This window comes from Barbatula barbatula (genome assembly GCF_947034865.1).
Source record: "Barbatula barbatula genome assembly, chromosome: 13".
NCBI lineage: Eukaryota > Metazoa > Chordata > Actinopteri > Cypriniformes > Nemacheilidae > Barbatula > Barbatula barbatula.
Window position 1 is genome coordinate 21,215,994 of NC_136776.1, and position 15,498 is coordinate 21,231,491.

The 15,498-nt window shown below is 39.6% G+C and overlaps 1 protein-coding gene across 21 annotated transcripts; it reads left to right on the forward strand.

Moving 5' to 3' along the window:
- The first annotated feature begins 1,147 nt into the window (after nucleotides 1-1,147).
- krt222 (keratin 222) lies at nucleotides 1,148-15,211 on the forward strand. 21 transcript variants are annotated; one of them, XM_079471265.1, is made up of 11 exons: nucleotides 1,296-1,469; nucleotides 2,933-3,027; nucleotides 3,137-3,344; nucleotides 8,305-8,387; nucleotides 9,896-10,049; nucleotides 10,585-10,821; nucleotides 12,187-12,291; nucleotides 12,572-12,804; nucleotides 12,979-13,148; nucleotides 13,605-13,704; nucleotides 13,783-15,211. In XM_079471265.1, exons 3-11 carry the CDS (start codon nucleotides 3,144-3,146, stop codon nucleotides 13,994-13,996), a joined length of 1,497 nt encoding a protein of 498 aa, XP_079327391.1. In that variant the 5' UTR covers nucleotides 1,296-1,469; nucleotides 2,933-3,027; nucleotides 3,137-3,143; the 3' UTR covers nucleotides 13,997-15,211. The 21 variants fall into 21 exon arrangements, with proteins under 21 accessions (XP_079327398.1, XP_079327391.1, XP_079327389.1 ...); XM_079471263.1 differs by having other exon boundaries at nucleotides 1,327-1,469; nucleotides 2,933-3,031; nucleotides 12,166-12,291; XM_079471266.1 differs by having other exon boundaries at nucleotides 1,327-1,469; nucleotides 2,933-3,031.
- The last annotated feature ends 287 nt before the right edge of the window (nucleotides 15,212-15,498 follow it).

Here is a 15,498-nt window from a genome sequence, read left to right on the forward strand (position 1 = left end):
TGCTCGAGGAATTCTCACAACTCATTTCCCTTTTCTTGACATTTTTGAGATGACTTTAAAACAATTTCATGTAACAAGTGTTCTACTGATGGACCCACGCTTGCACGTGTGCAGATGTAAAGTGTGCATGTGTTATGTCTTTGATTTCAATATATGTCAGTTGTTTATTTAATGCATTTACATGTTTGAGTCGTTTTTGCACTTAAATCCTCCGATTTACACTGTATGCAATGTCGCCCTAATGTTGCTTAAAAAGGGGTGTAAGGACATATCAATATACAATATAAATAAAAAATCTGCATTGGATTGCTCTGGCAATGTTTTGCATTGAGCTTTTCCTGCTTAGGTAAGTTAAAGAGGTTCTCTCTTAAAGGTGTAGTACACGCAAAATTGAATGAGTAAATGATGACAGGATTTTCACGTTTGGCTCATTTCAAAACTTTTTGGAAATGAAAAAGATTTTTTAAACTGTATTGAAAGTATTGTGATAATATCATATCACGATCCCAGCGTTGTACATTTCGCTTTACATATCGCTATGCCCTTATTGTTTACACCGTTTACATTGATAGTTATTTTTATATGTGTTATATCTGGTCAACATTTCTACATGTTTGCCTTTTTTTCAATTAAGTCCTGTGGTTGGAAAACCAAATGTGTTGAAAGAGTAAATATTGGAAGAGAAAGAAAAAATATTGATACAACAAAAGTGCAAATATTGATGTGATCATTTGAATCAGAGAATGCTTGTGTGCGTGCATGTGTGTTAATATTTATGTTTTGCAAAAACATGTGAAATTATGTGTATGTAAATGTATTGCAATATGTATAGACACATTTTTTCTTAAATAACACCAATCATCCGTATTCTCAAAAGGGGGGCTGGGGCCTACCAGGGCTCCGCAAAGACATAAAACAAACAAGCTAAGATGTTATACAATGAGACATTTCCGAGCATTTGATTGTTTATTAAACAAACATACATGCATCTTTCTAGTCACGCCAAGGTCTATATTTTCTTGTGATGGAATTAGAAAGGGGGCTTTAAACATCCAGGTGGGCTTTGATGTCAAAAACGTTTGTACATTTTTAGTTCAATGTCCATGCGCACTAAGTTGTTTACTCCGTCAGGCCACCTCGTATATCTACTGTTGGACAGGCAGGCGCATGCACGCCATCATTTACCTGCAATTACATTCCCTACCTTTTAAGGAGACGTCTCATTAGACCACAAGTTTTTTCATGGACCTCAATGCCGGGGGCCGGAACGAGTCGAGCGGCATTCCCTGTCCCGTGACAACCAGATGTGTCGACACCCCCAGAACCAGATGTCTGAGGGTGTATCCCGGTACAGCCAGACGGACTCTCGCCCATCAGTGAACCGTAGTGGGTGACTCTCTGAGGGGAATCTCATCTGGGCAGGGATCGGTGAAAAAGATAAAGGGGAGGGACAGGCTGAGGGCGTGTGGGTAAGTGTCTTTTGTTTTGTTTTCTGATGAACTTTCACTAAGCATGTGAACGGATCAAAGTCATTGTTTGCTCAACTGTGCCTTGCATAAGTTCATGCATGCATGTTTTAGAAAATATTGTTTAAATCTGGAGTCTTGTTAAAGCTTTTAAATCCATGTTGTAATACAATAAATGCTATCAGGTACAAACAAACTGCGCAAATTCCGTATGTGACTGCTTTTGTGCGCCGCCGCAGTGACTTTGTAAGGCTGTTTGTATTGTGTAAGCATGCCCTAAGGACCGTGTTCTCTACCTGAAAACAGGTTCACAGAAAAACCATTATGTAAAAAAATGAAGCTATTGAAGCCAACGGTGAATCCAATCTACACACTTGCCTACAGCAATACATACAAACCGCATGTACGGAGCAAACACATGCTTGCACATGCCGTAAAACCCAAAGTTAGACTCTGACCCCGAGTCTTTGTGTGTATCTACGGCCCTGTTTATTTGTCAAGTCAAGTCAAGTCAGCTTTATTTATATAGCGCTTTTTACAATTTTCATTGTTACAAAGCAGCTGTACAAGAAAAAATGACTATAAGTAAAACATAAAAGGTTATGGAATTCAAAACACAGGTCAAATATCAGACACACAATAAATTCCTATATGCAGTGTTAATTAAATAAGACTACCAAATTCTAGCAGCCCCCCCGGCCAGGCAAAACAGTGCAAAACAGTATGCAAACGGTGGCGAGGAACCCAAAACTCCATTGGAGGAGAAAAAAAACCTCGGAGGGAAACCAGGCCTAACCAGGGGATTCCAGTTCCCCTCTGGCAAAAACTGCAGCCTCTGCACAAGCTCAACAGTGCTTGCACAACAAGGCGAAAATAAAAAAAAAAATTAGATTTAAAATTATCATTAATAATCTAATAGTGGCTGAAGTTTTGTAGGGACGTCACTTCCTTCGTCCAGCATTTGTCAGGTCTAGGAATGGATTGCGCCCTGCCCGCTCCGCTCTTGTAACCTTGGAACAATGAGACAAGACTGGCTGAGAGTAGAGTACTGTTCTGCACTCTTTGATGCAACAAATGCATCAGTTGTTATTGGAAGTGTCCCTGGTTCCGGTTGATCTAACTAGTGCAGCCTAGATCTTTGAAATACATATATTATGATAATCTAGTGTATGCAAGATTAAAAAGATGCGTCTTTAGTCTAGATTTAAACTGACAGAGTGTGTCCGCCTCCCGGACATTGCAGGGAAGACTGTTCCAAAGTTTAGGCGCTAGATAGGAAAAGGATCTGCCGCCTGCACTTGATTTTGAAATTCTAGGTATTACCAACTGACCTGACGCCTGAGAGCGTAGTGCACGTGATGGACTATAATACGTAATTTGTGAATCGTGATTGTAAACCGGGATCAGTCAGCACAAAAGCATTGCCAGAACTCGTGACACAGCCTTCTGGCTTTGGTGCATTACAGACTTTTCAGTGTCAGGACCCCGGCAGACCCCTGATGTAGGCCTACAGTTATGATAGTGTGTTTGCGACGTCTTTAACAGCCACGTCTGCAGAATCGTAGGTATTCTTGATAAATATTTGCTCGGTAAACACCCTAAACAATCACATGAGGTGTGGCATGCCACAAACTCAAGACAAGCTCTCGTGGTTTTCTGTGTCTTTGCAGGGTCCCCATGGATGGACTGAAGGATCCAAAGTGGTCCCTCAGGGACCTGAACGAGAGGTTGAAAGGTTTCGTGGAGCACGTGCGTCTGTTGGAACAGGTGAACCGCAGACTGGAGGAGCAGATTGTGGAACGGGGGAAGAGAAACGTGTCTCCATCACAGGACTGGTGGCAGGACAAGGAAGCGCTGGCACGGGAACTTAGAGCTCAGGTCGGTCTGCGTTCTGGCGGCGATTGCTGATTATATGTTTTTAACATCATTAAGATGATGCGGAAGGACCTGGAGGTGAAACGCGATGTTCTTCTGAGTTCACTGTGTGTGGTCAGGTGACCGTGAGAAACGTCTCGGACTCGGTTAATAATCTTAATTAGGAAATTAAATGCATTTTTCAAGTCTTGAAGCTTTTTTTTCAATGTTGCCCCCGAGGGCCCGTCAGTTCTCTATTTTGACACGCCCAGATCATTCCAGGAGATTTTACTGATAAGGTAATGAGTTGAATCAAGTGCGTTTGATAGCGAAGTTTCTGTTAATATTTCCTTGAGACTCAGAAATTGTTAGATATGTTATATCACCATGTTACCTTTGCACCATACACTTTTTGGGCAGTGTTACCTTATGCGCTTCGCAAAGAATGTGATCTTTTTGTTTGCATGCACCAACAGTTGCCAAAATGTACAGTCAAAACCCCAACAACACATATCCCACAATGCACTCAACTCAATCTTTTAATTCTCAATGTTATGAAGTGTCTCAAATTGAACCATTGATTTTTGTAAATCTCTTTTTGGACTGGTTGTTTTATCCAACTGCTCAAATTAAAAACTGTGGATGCTCCTCGGCCCAGCAATGGGTCAAAAAGAGACAAACTCAACTAATGTTTTATATTAGACACAAGGGTGGTTTAAAACAGTTTAGCATTTTGAGATTAAACAACCCAGAATAGGTACATTTTTTGAAGATTATCTGCTGTTTAAAGTAATTTTATCAATATCAATGATCAATAGAATGCTAGCATCCTTTGTGCCAGCGGCATCTAGTTAATATATAATAATTAAATATTTAAAAATAAATTTAGCTATTAACATTTTTAGTTTCAAGTTAGTCTCAACAGTTATCACAGAAATAAACATTTGCACATCAACCAAAATGTTTAAAAAAGCCACATCACACATTCCAAATGTTTTTAATCTTTAATTGATCCATTGATGACATGTTATGTTTCCAAAGTTTCATGTTTTCACTGTTATATGGTTTGGGCACTGTTACGCATCTAAGGATCCGAAAAAATCAAGTGAATTCTCGATCTATGTTTTGCTCATCGTTTTGAATCCGAACTTAACGAAGTCTCATAAAAATTGATTGAATCCGAACTGGACGAAGTCTCACAAACAAAACGATTGAATCCGTTCTGGACGAAGTCCCACAAAAAACGATTGAATCCGATCTGGACGAAGTCTCACAGAAAACTATTGAATTCGAACTTGACGAAGTCTCACAAAAAACGATTGAATCCGAACTGGACGAAGTCTCACAAAAACGATTGAATCCGATCCGGACGAAGTCTCACAAAAAACTATTGAATCCGATCCGGACGAAGTCTCACAAAAAACGATTGAATCCGATCCGGACGAAGTCTCACAAAAAACGATTGAATCCGAACCGGACGAAGTCTCACAAAAAACGATTGAATCCGATCCGGACGAAGTCTCACAAAAAACTATTGAATCCGATCCGGACGAAGTCTCACAAAAAACGATTGAATCCGAACTGGACGAAGTCTCACAAAAAACGATTGAATCCGATCCGGACGAAGTCTCACAAAAAACTATTGAATCCGATCCGGACGAAGTCTCACAAAAAACGATTGAATCCGAACTGGACGAAGTCTCACAAAAAACGATTGAATCCGATCTGGACGAAGTCTCACAAAAAACTATTGAATCCGATCCGGACGAAGTCTCACAAAAAACGATTGAATCCGATCTGGACGAAGTCTCACAGAAAACTATTGAATTCGAACTTGACGAAGTCTCACAAAAAACGATTGAATCCGAACTGGACGAAGTCTCACAAAAAACGATTGAATCCGATCCGGACGAAGTCTCACAAAAAACTATTGAATCCGATCCGGACGAAGTCTCACAAAAAACAATTGAATCCCAACCGGACGAAGTCTCACAAAAAACAATTGAATCCGAACTTGACGAAGTCTCACAAAAAACGATTGACTCCGAACCGGACGAAGTCTCACAAAAACAATTGAATCCGAACCGGACGAAGTCTCACAAAAAACAATTGAATCCGAACCGGACGAAGTCTCACAAAAAACTATTGAATCCGATCCGGACGAAGTCTCACAAAAAACAATTGAATCCCAACCGGACGAAGTCTCACAAAAAACAATTGAATCCGAACTTGACGAAGTCTCACAAAAAACGATTGACTCCGAACCGGACGAAGTCTCACAAAAACAATTGAATCCGAACCGGACGAAGTCTCACAAAAAACAATTGAATCCGAACCGGACGAAGTCTCACAAAAAACGGACTAAGTCTCACAAAAAACGATTGAATCCGAACCGGACGAAGTCTCACAAAAAACGATTGAATCCGAACCGGACGAAGTCTCACAAAAACTATTGAATCCGATCTGGACGAAGTCTCACAAAAAACAGTTGAATCCGAACTGGACGAAGTCTCACAAAAAACGATTAAATCCGTTCTGGACGAAGTCTCACAAAAAACGATTGAAACCGATCTGGACGAAGTCTCACAAAAAACTATTGAATTCGAACTTGACGAAGTCTCACAAAAAACTATTGAATCCGATCTGGACGAAGTCTCACAAAAAACGATTGAATCCGAACCGGACTAAGTCTCACAAAAAACGATTGAATCCGAACCGGACGAAGTCTCACAAAAAACAATTGAATCCGGACCGGACGAAGTCTCACAAAAAAATGATTGAATCCGAACCGGACGAAGTCTCACAAAAACAATTGAATCCGATCTGGACGAAGTCTCACAAAAACGATTGAATCCGAACCGGACGAAGTCTCACAAAAAAACGATTGAATCCGAACCGGACGAAGTCTCACAAAAAACGATTAAATCCGAACTTGACGAAGTCTCACAAAAAACAATTGAGTCCGAACCGGACGAAGTCTCACAAAAACGATTGAATCCGAACCGGACGAAGTCTCACAAAAAACAATTGAATCCGAACTTGACGAAGTCTCACAAAAAACGATTGAATCCGAAAAGGACGAAGTCTCACAAAAACAATTGAATCCGATCTGGACGAAGTCTCACAAAAACGATTGAATCCGAACTTGACGAAGTCTCACAAAAAACGATTGAATCCGATCCGGACGAAGTCTCACAAAAAACTATTGAATCCGATCCGGACGAAGTCTCACAAAAAACGATTGAATCCGAACCGGACGAAGTCTCACAAAAAACGATTGAATCCGAACTTGACGAAGTCTCACAAAAAACAATTGAGTCTGAACCGGACGAAGTCTCACAAAAACGATTGAATCTGATCTGGACGAAGTCTCACAAAAAACAATTGAATCCGAACCGGACGAAGTCTCACAAAAACGATTGAATCCGAACCGGACGAAGTCTCACAAAAACGATTGAATCTGAACCGGACGAAGTCTCACAAAAACGATTGAATCTGATCTGGACGAAGTCTCCCAAAAAACAATTGAATCGGAACCGGACGAAGTCTCACAAAAACGATTTAATCCGAACCGGACGAAGTCTCACAAAACGATTGAATCTGATCTGGACGAAGTCTCACAAAAAACAATTGAATCCGAACCGGACGAAGTCTCACAAAAAACAATTGAGTCCGAACCGGACGAAGTCTCACAAAAAACGATTGAATCTGAACCGGACGAAGTCTCACAAAAAACTATTGAATCCGATCTGGACGAAGTCTCACAAAAAACTATTGAATCCAATCTGGACGAAGTCTCACAAAAAACGATTGAATCCGAACCGGACGAAGTCTCACAAAAAACGATTGAATCCGATCTGGACGAAGTCTCACAAAAAAATATTGAATCCAATCTGGACGAAGTCTCACAAAAAACGATTGAGTCCGAACCGGACGAAGTCTCACAAAAAACGATTGAATCACATCTGGATGTGACACCCAAAAATGTTTTCAAAATAGTATTCACTTACTTTATGCTAAATAAAAATGTATGCCATGTGGCTAATTTTGGCTAATTCGTATGAATTCGTACGATCTCATTGGTGGATTTTAGTACGATTTGCTTTTGCGCTAGTGGTGTAAGTGGCGGGGTTAAGGGTTGGGTTGCAGAATTGCTTTTTTTCTAGTAATCGCACGTTTTTGTACGATTCACAGCGTACAAATTCGCATGAATAAGCCACCTTGTGAAATAGTTACCAATTCCCGTGAGGTAGAAAATGTTTGCTCATTTAAAAAACAAAATAGAGCATGGACATGCATAGTGCACATACTACAATCCGCCAACTTAATACCCAAAGTATGGCAATGTGCCAAAAACGTTTGAATTCCATCAGACTAAACAGGTATGTCAACTCATTTCCAGGGGGCAGAGAGATGATTAACACCTGTGCTTCCTTTATCCCCTTCCTGTTCTCTCAGCTATCATTACCTTGCCAAAGATAATTATTCCTTTAGTACTTCAGGGTCAGTTTTTAACATGCTGCTCGACCTTTGACCCCTAACACTATAACCTGCTTAAAGACACAAAAAAAATGCAGATAACGGTTAAACCCCAGTTGCAATGGACTTAAAATGACACAAAGACCATTTTGTTTGCTCTGGAGCAAATTCAATCGAGATAAAATCATTATGTTGAGCAAACGCCTTCCAAAACATCTTTCAGATATTCAATGGGATACTATCTCTCTTTGTCTGTCTGTCTGTCTGTTTGTCTCTCATCCGGCAGATTGATGCACACTTGTGTTCACCCTAACCTATTCACACTAAGAATTTAGAAATGTTCCCATGATTAGTTGGGTGTAGACAGGCATTTATCGGCTATAAATCTAAACTAAATATAATAATTGTCCTTTAATATTTCGTGTCGTGTTGATAAAACTGCCGGCAATTTCTCACCCACGGGCTAATGGACATTCTGTACTTTCTGTATGTTTTGTGTTTGTAGGTAAGCGGGATGCTGATGGAAAACGCAGAGGTTTTGTTGCAATCCGACGCTGTGAAAACCGAGGCCTCGGGTTTACGGGACAGGTGGGAAACTTATATGCAAATTAGCCAAAAAAACAACATTTGGGCAGGGTGTGCTTGGAATGAAAAATGTGCATATCGTCGATAATATTTACAAGGCATACCTGTCAGCATAATGACAGGGTTTAACTGATGGCATCAACGCATTGAATGGTTTGGTGATGTGAATGCCCTATTGGGGTGAGAAAAAGCATTCGAAACGTCTTTAAACAAAGACCTCAAGGTTTGCATGACTAGTTATCAATGCAAAAATATTAGGCCTATATGTGTAGTATATGTTAATAAATATGTTCATTTAGTTTGACAAGCTTCTATGTGCAGTTTGTGGCAATTATTATGGAGTTAATCATTATCTTTAATATTGTTAATTTTCAGAGACAATATGTAGATAATACACAAACACACAATTTTAATAATGGATGATTAAATAGACACAGTCAGTCAATAATAAACTGTTCCTAATGATGTCACAATGCCAGAATGGCAAGCAGCCAATCAGAGCGAGTTTTTTTAATAAAATACTAACAATAAATAAATCAATGACTCAGAATCTTCTGTTAGGTGGAACTATGAAATCCGTGTTCGTTTTAATTTCCAAAGAAGCTGTCATTTAAAAGACTTTCTAATGGGCGTGCGCCACATGTTCAGACACTTTCCCAGGGGATTCTTTTTTTAATTAAACAAAGATCCTCTTTGATCATTTTATAATATGAATGTCAGTTTAAAACGGTTAGGAGACGTTTAACATTCTTTCAACAATGCATTTTTCTTTTGAAAGGTTTTACATTTTCTTACTGCAGACTCAGCTCTTCAATCTTAAAATATGAAGTCCATCGTAAATTGATTCCTTAAAGAGTTTACTTGCAAAAGCAGATAACTGCGTTTTTAAACCTGTAAAAACAATTCAGTTTGTTTATTGTTTTCATGTATTTATTGTGTTTTATTTTCTTAGTCAGCTGTTTGTTTTTTGTTAGTTTTATTACTTAAACTCAAAATAACTCAACTGTAGTTTGAGTGATATTACTTGGAATACACAATAAAAAACAAGATTTTCTTCACTTATAAGAACTTATAGAAACTGTAAAACTACAGAAAAAGACAAGACACTTGTATCCTTATATCCTGTAATTTTACAGACTTTTATTTTACTCTCTTTACATGCACACAGATGGCATCGTATAAGTTTCTTATAAAGTGTATCAGAAAATACAGTTTTGTCCAAAATAAAGACAAACTACATGTGCATAATTTCTACCTGTAGTTTTGTCCAATTCTGCACAAAAATGATGGTATGACAGTATCACTGTGACAAATCTTCCTTCAGGGACATTTCTCGTGAATGTAATTTCATTAAACATTATTAATATCATGAGACGTTCTCAATTGGAAAAGCATTACTTGTATTTTAGTCTCCTGTCGCGCTACAGTTTCCAATCATTATAATTACAATAAATGATAATGATATAAGTCTATGGTATGTCCATAATGTAAATGTGTGTATGTTTCTGTAGGTGTGAAACAGAGGAGAAATTTCGTCGCGTGACAGAACACCAGGTGTCACAGCTGAAGTTAAAGAAGAAGGAGTTGGACATGACCAACAAACTTCTGGAGAAGCAGCTGTCGCAATCCGACAAGGAGTTCCAGCAACTTGTAAAAGAACGAGAGGTAAACAGACCGCATGCAGTTGAATGTGTGTGTCTTATTGTGCAACTGTGCGTGCATACCGTGAGCAACCTTCTGTCACATAAATCGTTTTATGTGGGGAAATACTGACGTCTGTCTTTGGTAAAGATGCTTGTCGAAAATGTTCTGTCAACATGCCAAAATGCGGTTTGCCTGAAGGAAAGAGGTGTGTGTGTCAGAAGCAGGAGTGCGTGTCTGTTAATCGAAAGTGTTTAAGAACATATATATCTGGAAAATATGGAAAAGCTTCCTCATTTATACACCCTCATGTGTTTCAAAACCTCTATATGACTCATTCGCGTTCATACAATGGAAGTCAACAGGGGTCCAGTGTTGTCTGGTTTCCAACATTGGTCAAAATATCTTCTTTTGTGTTCTGCAGAAGAAAGAAAGTCAAACTAGTTATGTTTTGTTTTCAAGGTACATGAAATCCCAGATGTGCTTATTCATGATGTGACCCCTTTAAATCCTTCTCTCTCTCTCTCTCTCTCTCTCTCTCTCTCTCTCTGGCTGACAGAAGGAGCTGGATCAGCACCAGAGATGGGCAGTACTGGAGTGTGATCGAGTGCTAGCGCAGGTTGCTGCAGGAGAGAATGGCAGAGGAATGGATGTCTCCCGGACCAGCACCCGGTGCGACCACTCCAGTCCCGCTCAGAGCAGCTCTGACTCAAATTCAGCCCCAGGATCCGGCCCGACGACACAGACGAGGCCCCTCGAGGATGCAAACGGCCCCTCGGCGCCGTTTCCTCTACAGGTACGAGAGCAGAATTCTCTCTTTAACTCTCCATCTTTCTCCTTCGCATACTCTCTGGTCTGCCGGTCAGGGCATTGCAGTGTTTGTGTGGACTGCTTACAATTCTATTCATATTTAGATAACAATGGGATGTCAAGGCAACAGAGGATCTATCATTGTTTCAATCGGCGTGTGATCATTATCTGTCAGCGCAGAATTTATGTCCTTGCACAAAGAAAACGGGCCGCGTAATTCTCCTTGGGGCACAACACACACTGCAGCTCATCCTTACAGAGAGTCGGTCGTAGTACTGTGGTAGAGTCAGGACATCCCATGGTACCTTATGATTGTCGTATTTATGTCATTATGGTATTGAAATTGAAGTATGTGGTAGGCAAAGATACTTCAAGGAATATTTCCAAGAATACACGCTACAAAATCAGGTCCAAAACAACATGGTATTAATATAGTACTACGTTAGAAATACTATAAAGTATTGACACTTGTTACCTTTTTTGTACGATGTTTAATTCCTGTCTATTTTGTCCATTTTTATTGCATAAAACAATACATATTCTAATGTTTTCCACAGTAAGTAGCCTACCATTATGAACCATGAGCTGTTTACCATTAAAACCAGTCCAAGAATTCTTTATCAAGTGTGTTTTGAAGATATTTTCATGAATGTTGGAAACCAGTTTTGGTGCACCATTGACTATCAAAACAGTCTTTTCGAGTTAACTATCCCTAAATGTTAATAAACGTTATTTATTATCCAATCCAATTAATCATTTATTTCCCTTAAAAAGAACACTTGAATTCAAATGGTTTCCAGTAGAAATAACATTATGGCCCATTAGGGGCCATTAAAACCAGTACAAAAGTCCTTTATTTATGTGGGTCTTTTTAGGATTCAATGTTTTATTTGTTCCGATCAAAGAGAACGTCCATTGTATGGAACCCAACACGTTGCAAACCCACAGAAACCAGCAAGGACGTCTTTTTCTATAGTTTCCAATAAAACCATTCCAACTTCTTTAATGGTTCCATTGATTTGTAGGAGGGATCATTTTCTATCAACGCCCCCACTAACTAGAAACCATCAGACAACCAATATTACTTTAATGGTTTCTATGTTTTTTTTCAGCAGGGTTGCTTCGCTACAAAATTCATTTTTTTGTAGTGTGTTTTAGGCATTCTTCCAGTAGGATGCCAGAGAACCAATATCCATCCATCGAAATCCCACACATACCAGTAGACACCATTATAGCATCCATTAAAACCAATTCGATTCCCATTATAACCATTAAATCCATTACATTTTCTAACGTTTTTTGTGCAGGGTTCTATTATTTTTTATTTCAGCAGGGTCGTGTGTGTGTGCAGGTGAGAGCAGGTGTAGAGGTCCTGAAGGAAGCCCGGTCCGAGCTCACGGAGGCCAGGAAGCGATGGCACCGTCTGCAGGTGGAGATCGAATCGTTACACGCCTTGGTGTGTTAAACTCTCACATCCCCACCGACACACCTGAACACGCCCAAACATACACATATATAAACCCGTTTCACCTTGCCGCAAAACGCTCTAATTACATCACTTTGTGCTAAATACTTTGACATTAAACCACAAACAGCTATTGCACAAGGACTTTGTTGTTAAAGTGATAGTTCAGCCAAGAACATAAATCCAGTCATCGTTTATCCACACTCGTGTCATTGTGCACATCACTCATTGCTTTCGACCTGTCTTAAAGACTTTTTAAAATCTCCATCAGGAGAAAAGCCTCCAAAGCTCCTTACGTCACACTCAGCAGCAGTACTCCACGCAGCTCAAGGATCTCTCGCGCTCCGTGGGGAGTCTGGAATCGGAGTTGGAAACGGTGCGGGACAGTCTGGAGGTCCAGCGGCAGAACCACAGCCAGCTCCTGAACACCAAGATGAGACTGGAGAGAGAGATCGCCACCTACAGGAAGCTCCTGGAGCATGAGGAGGGCAGGTCGGGGGACGGGTGGGACTCAGTCAAAGCACATGCTCAAACTTGTATTGTGGCTTACGGTTGATGTTACGTTTGCCGGTTGTCATTTATCTTTTGATGTCTTGCTATGAGACATCTCATCAGTTAGAGATTAACCAGAGCGTGATCCCAAACCGAGCGTGGTTATGCTTTTGCTTCCATCTGCAGGTTTTTAAGTTCAGATGGTCTGAAACTGAAGCCGTGGAAGGGGTCTGTTTCCGCTCTGGAGCAGAACGGTCTGCCCAACGGATGCGACGAAGAAATCGCTTCCACGGAGGTGAAAGCTCCCAAAAAAGGCGCAGGCCTATGTCGCCAGAAGAGCCTTGTTATTTTGACAGGTCAGGCGGACACAAGATAGCATCTTTATATATACACAGTATATATAGTGTTATAATAATATTCTAAATATTTTTTATGTAATTCAAATATTATTTGTTCAACTGGAAACACTGCTCAGATGGCACAGGTACGTCCGAAAGACGTCTGCTAAAGATCTGGAGGTCAGGAAAACATCTGCTATGTAAAAACACCGTAGAAAGGGCAGTTTTACATCCATTCTAAATCATTAACATCTTACAGACATCTGATATATGACATCTGACAGCAGACGTCTCAGAGACGTTTTGCAGATAAACCATCAATAAACAAATTGTCTGGCAGATGTAAATGCAGACATCAAATAGACGTCTCTCAGATGTATGCGTGCTATCAGGGTGCTAACCAACAATGTATTCACGAAAAAAGTGGAAAAATTTAGTTGAACTCTGTGCTTTGGTGGGCTTGTTTACAACCAGATTCAAGTGGAAACAAAGACAGCGAGATTTGCACTGTGAAAACTGAAGTTCTTGAAGGAAACGTTGTCAGAGAAAGTGCTGAGGGTCACGGAAAAGTAGAGTAAGTTCACATTCACGTTCACCTTTTATTCTCTGTAAGGGGATTGCTGGTGTGTAAAACCGTGTGTGTTTCCTACAGGACAGAAAATATTGACAAAGTGATCCGACAGTGGGAGGGGTCTTTCTTTCAAGGAAATCCCAAACTGAGAAAGAAATCTGTTTCTTTGCGTTTCGACCTCCACATGGCGGTGGCAGACGAGGGGTGTGGCCAGACGAAACAGGACAGTCTTCCCAACGTGGAGGTCCGTCTGGTCATGAAACGGTCCCGCAGTATCCCCACATTCGCTCAGTGATGTTGTGACATCAGAGTGCCGTTACATAACGGCGTCGCCACGACAACGTCTCAGCCATGAAAGAAAGAGGATGCCACATGTGACATCACAGAACCTTTGCTACATGAGAGAAAAAAAGCATCACATCAAACCCAAATAAAAACAAATTGCTGCATTTTACGCTAATATTCAACTAGGTTAATCTGTAATTGATTGAGTTATGAATTATTTTACTTAATATATAAACGCATTTGGATGCAGTGTTTCATTTCTCGTACGATGACTTCGTGACTATAAACTAGTGTAGAAACGTTTTGAGAATGGAAATTGTTAGGCCAAAGTCGCGCACTGAATAGTGTTGAATGTGGCAACGGATAAGAAGTTCACCTTCAGCGTAGCCTAATGCAAGATGCCTTACTTCATTTGACAAATGCTACCGGAAATCATCTAACATTCGTCTAGATCTGGTTTTGCAATTGAAATTGCAAGTGTGGCAAAACTCTGCAGCCAAAACAGAAGATTTCTGATGGCGGTATTTACTGTACGCACGAGATTGCCTGCAACGACGTTCACAAAATGAGTAACAGTAAAGCCGACGGTCTAGAGAATATGAAACGTAGTTTGAACACATGAATAACCTCTGTATTCATACGGTTATTACAGATGATTTATGCTTCATTTAAAGTGCAAATACTGTGTGTTCCCATTTTTGATCTGTATATGTTATTCCTTTAAATGGACTGATTTATGCATCTGTTATGTTCTACCTCTGAAAACAGTATAGTAAATAAATGGTGATCTTATCAACGATAAAATAGATAGACATTTAATTTAAAGTTATATTCAATCCGATCAATCTGAAATTTAAGTTGGTATCAGCTCCTGACCGTACATATTGGCTCTTTAGTTTCATAAGCACCTTATAACAGAATTGTGACTTTGAAAATAAAAACAATAAAAGATGTAAAATATATGCATAGAATAGAATTTAAAAATAGAATGACGTAATCGCATCCTGCCCATCTCACGTGCACTTTATAAGATCTTCAGCAACACACTTCCTTTGATAATCTGTTGGTTTAGGGTGTTCAACGTTTCCTTTTCACTGCAACAAAAGGCTTTGAGGACTTTGTCGTTTGTTTTGGTTACACATGTTTTTTAAGCTCTGCCCTGCTTAATGATTTGGCTTATATTGTATGACAGGTGCTAATAAAGCTTTTTTGGTTTCTGAATTCTGATCAAAGACGTTTTGTTACTCACAGAGTCTTCAAAACTAGCGCACGCAATATAGATTTCCATTGTGCACGCTTTTTAGGATTATATTACCCACAAACCCTTCCTCTGCCACAGAAAAGGTACAGAGTTGTTTTGAATTGCACTGAAGCAAAAAAATGTCAATACTGAAATAAAAAAGATAGACTTTATATTATATTAACATTAATATTATATTAATATATTAATATAAAGACAGAACTTGATGTTTATATCATTTAAAACATTATATTGAATAAGTAAATAAATAT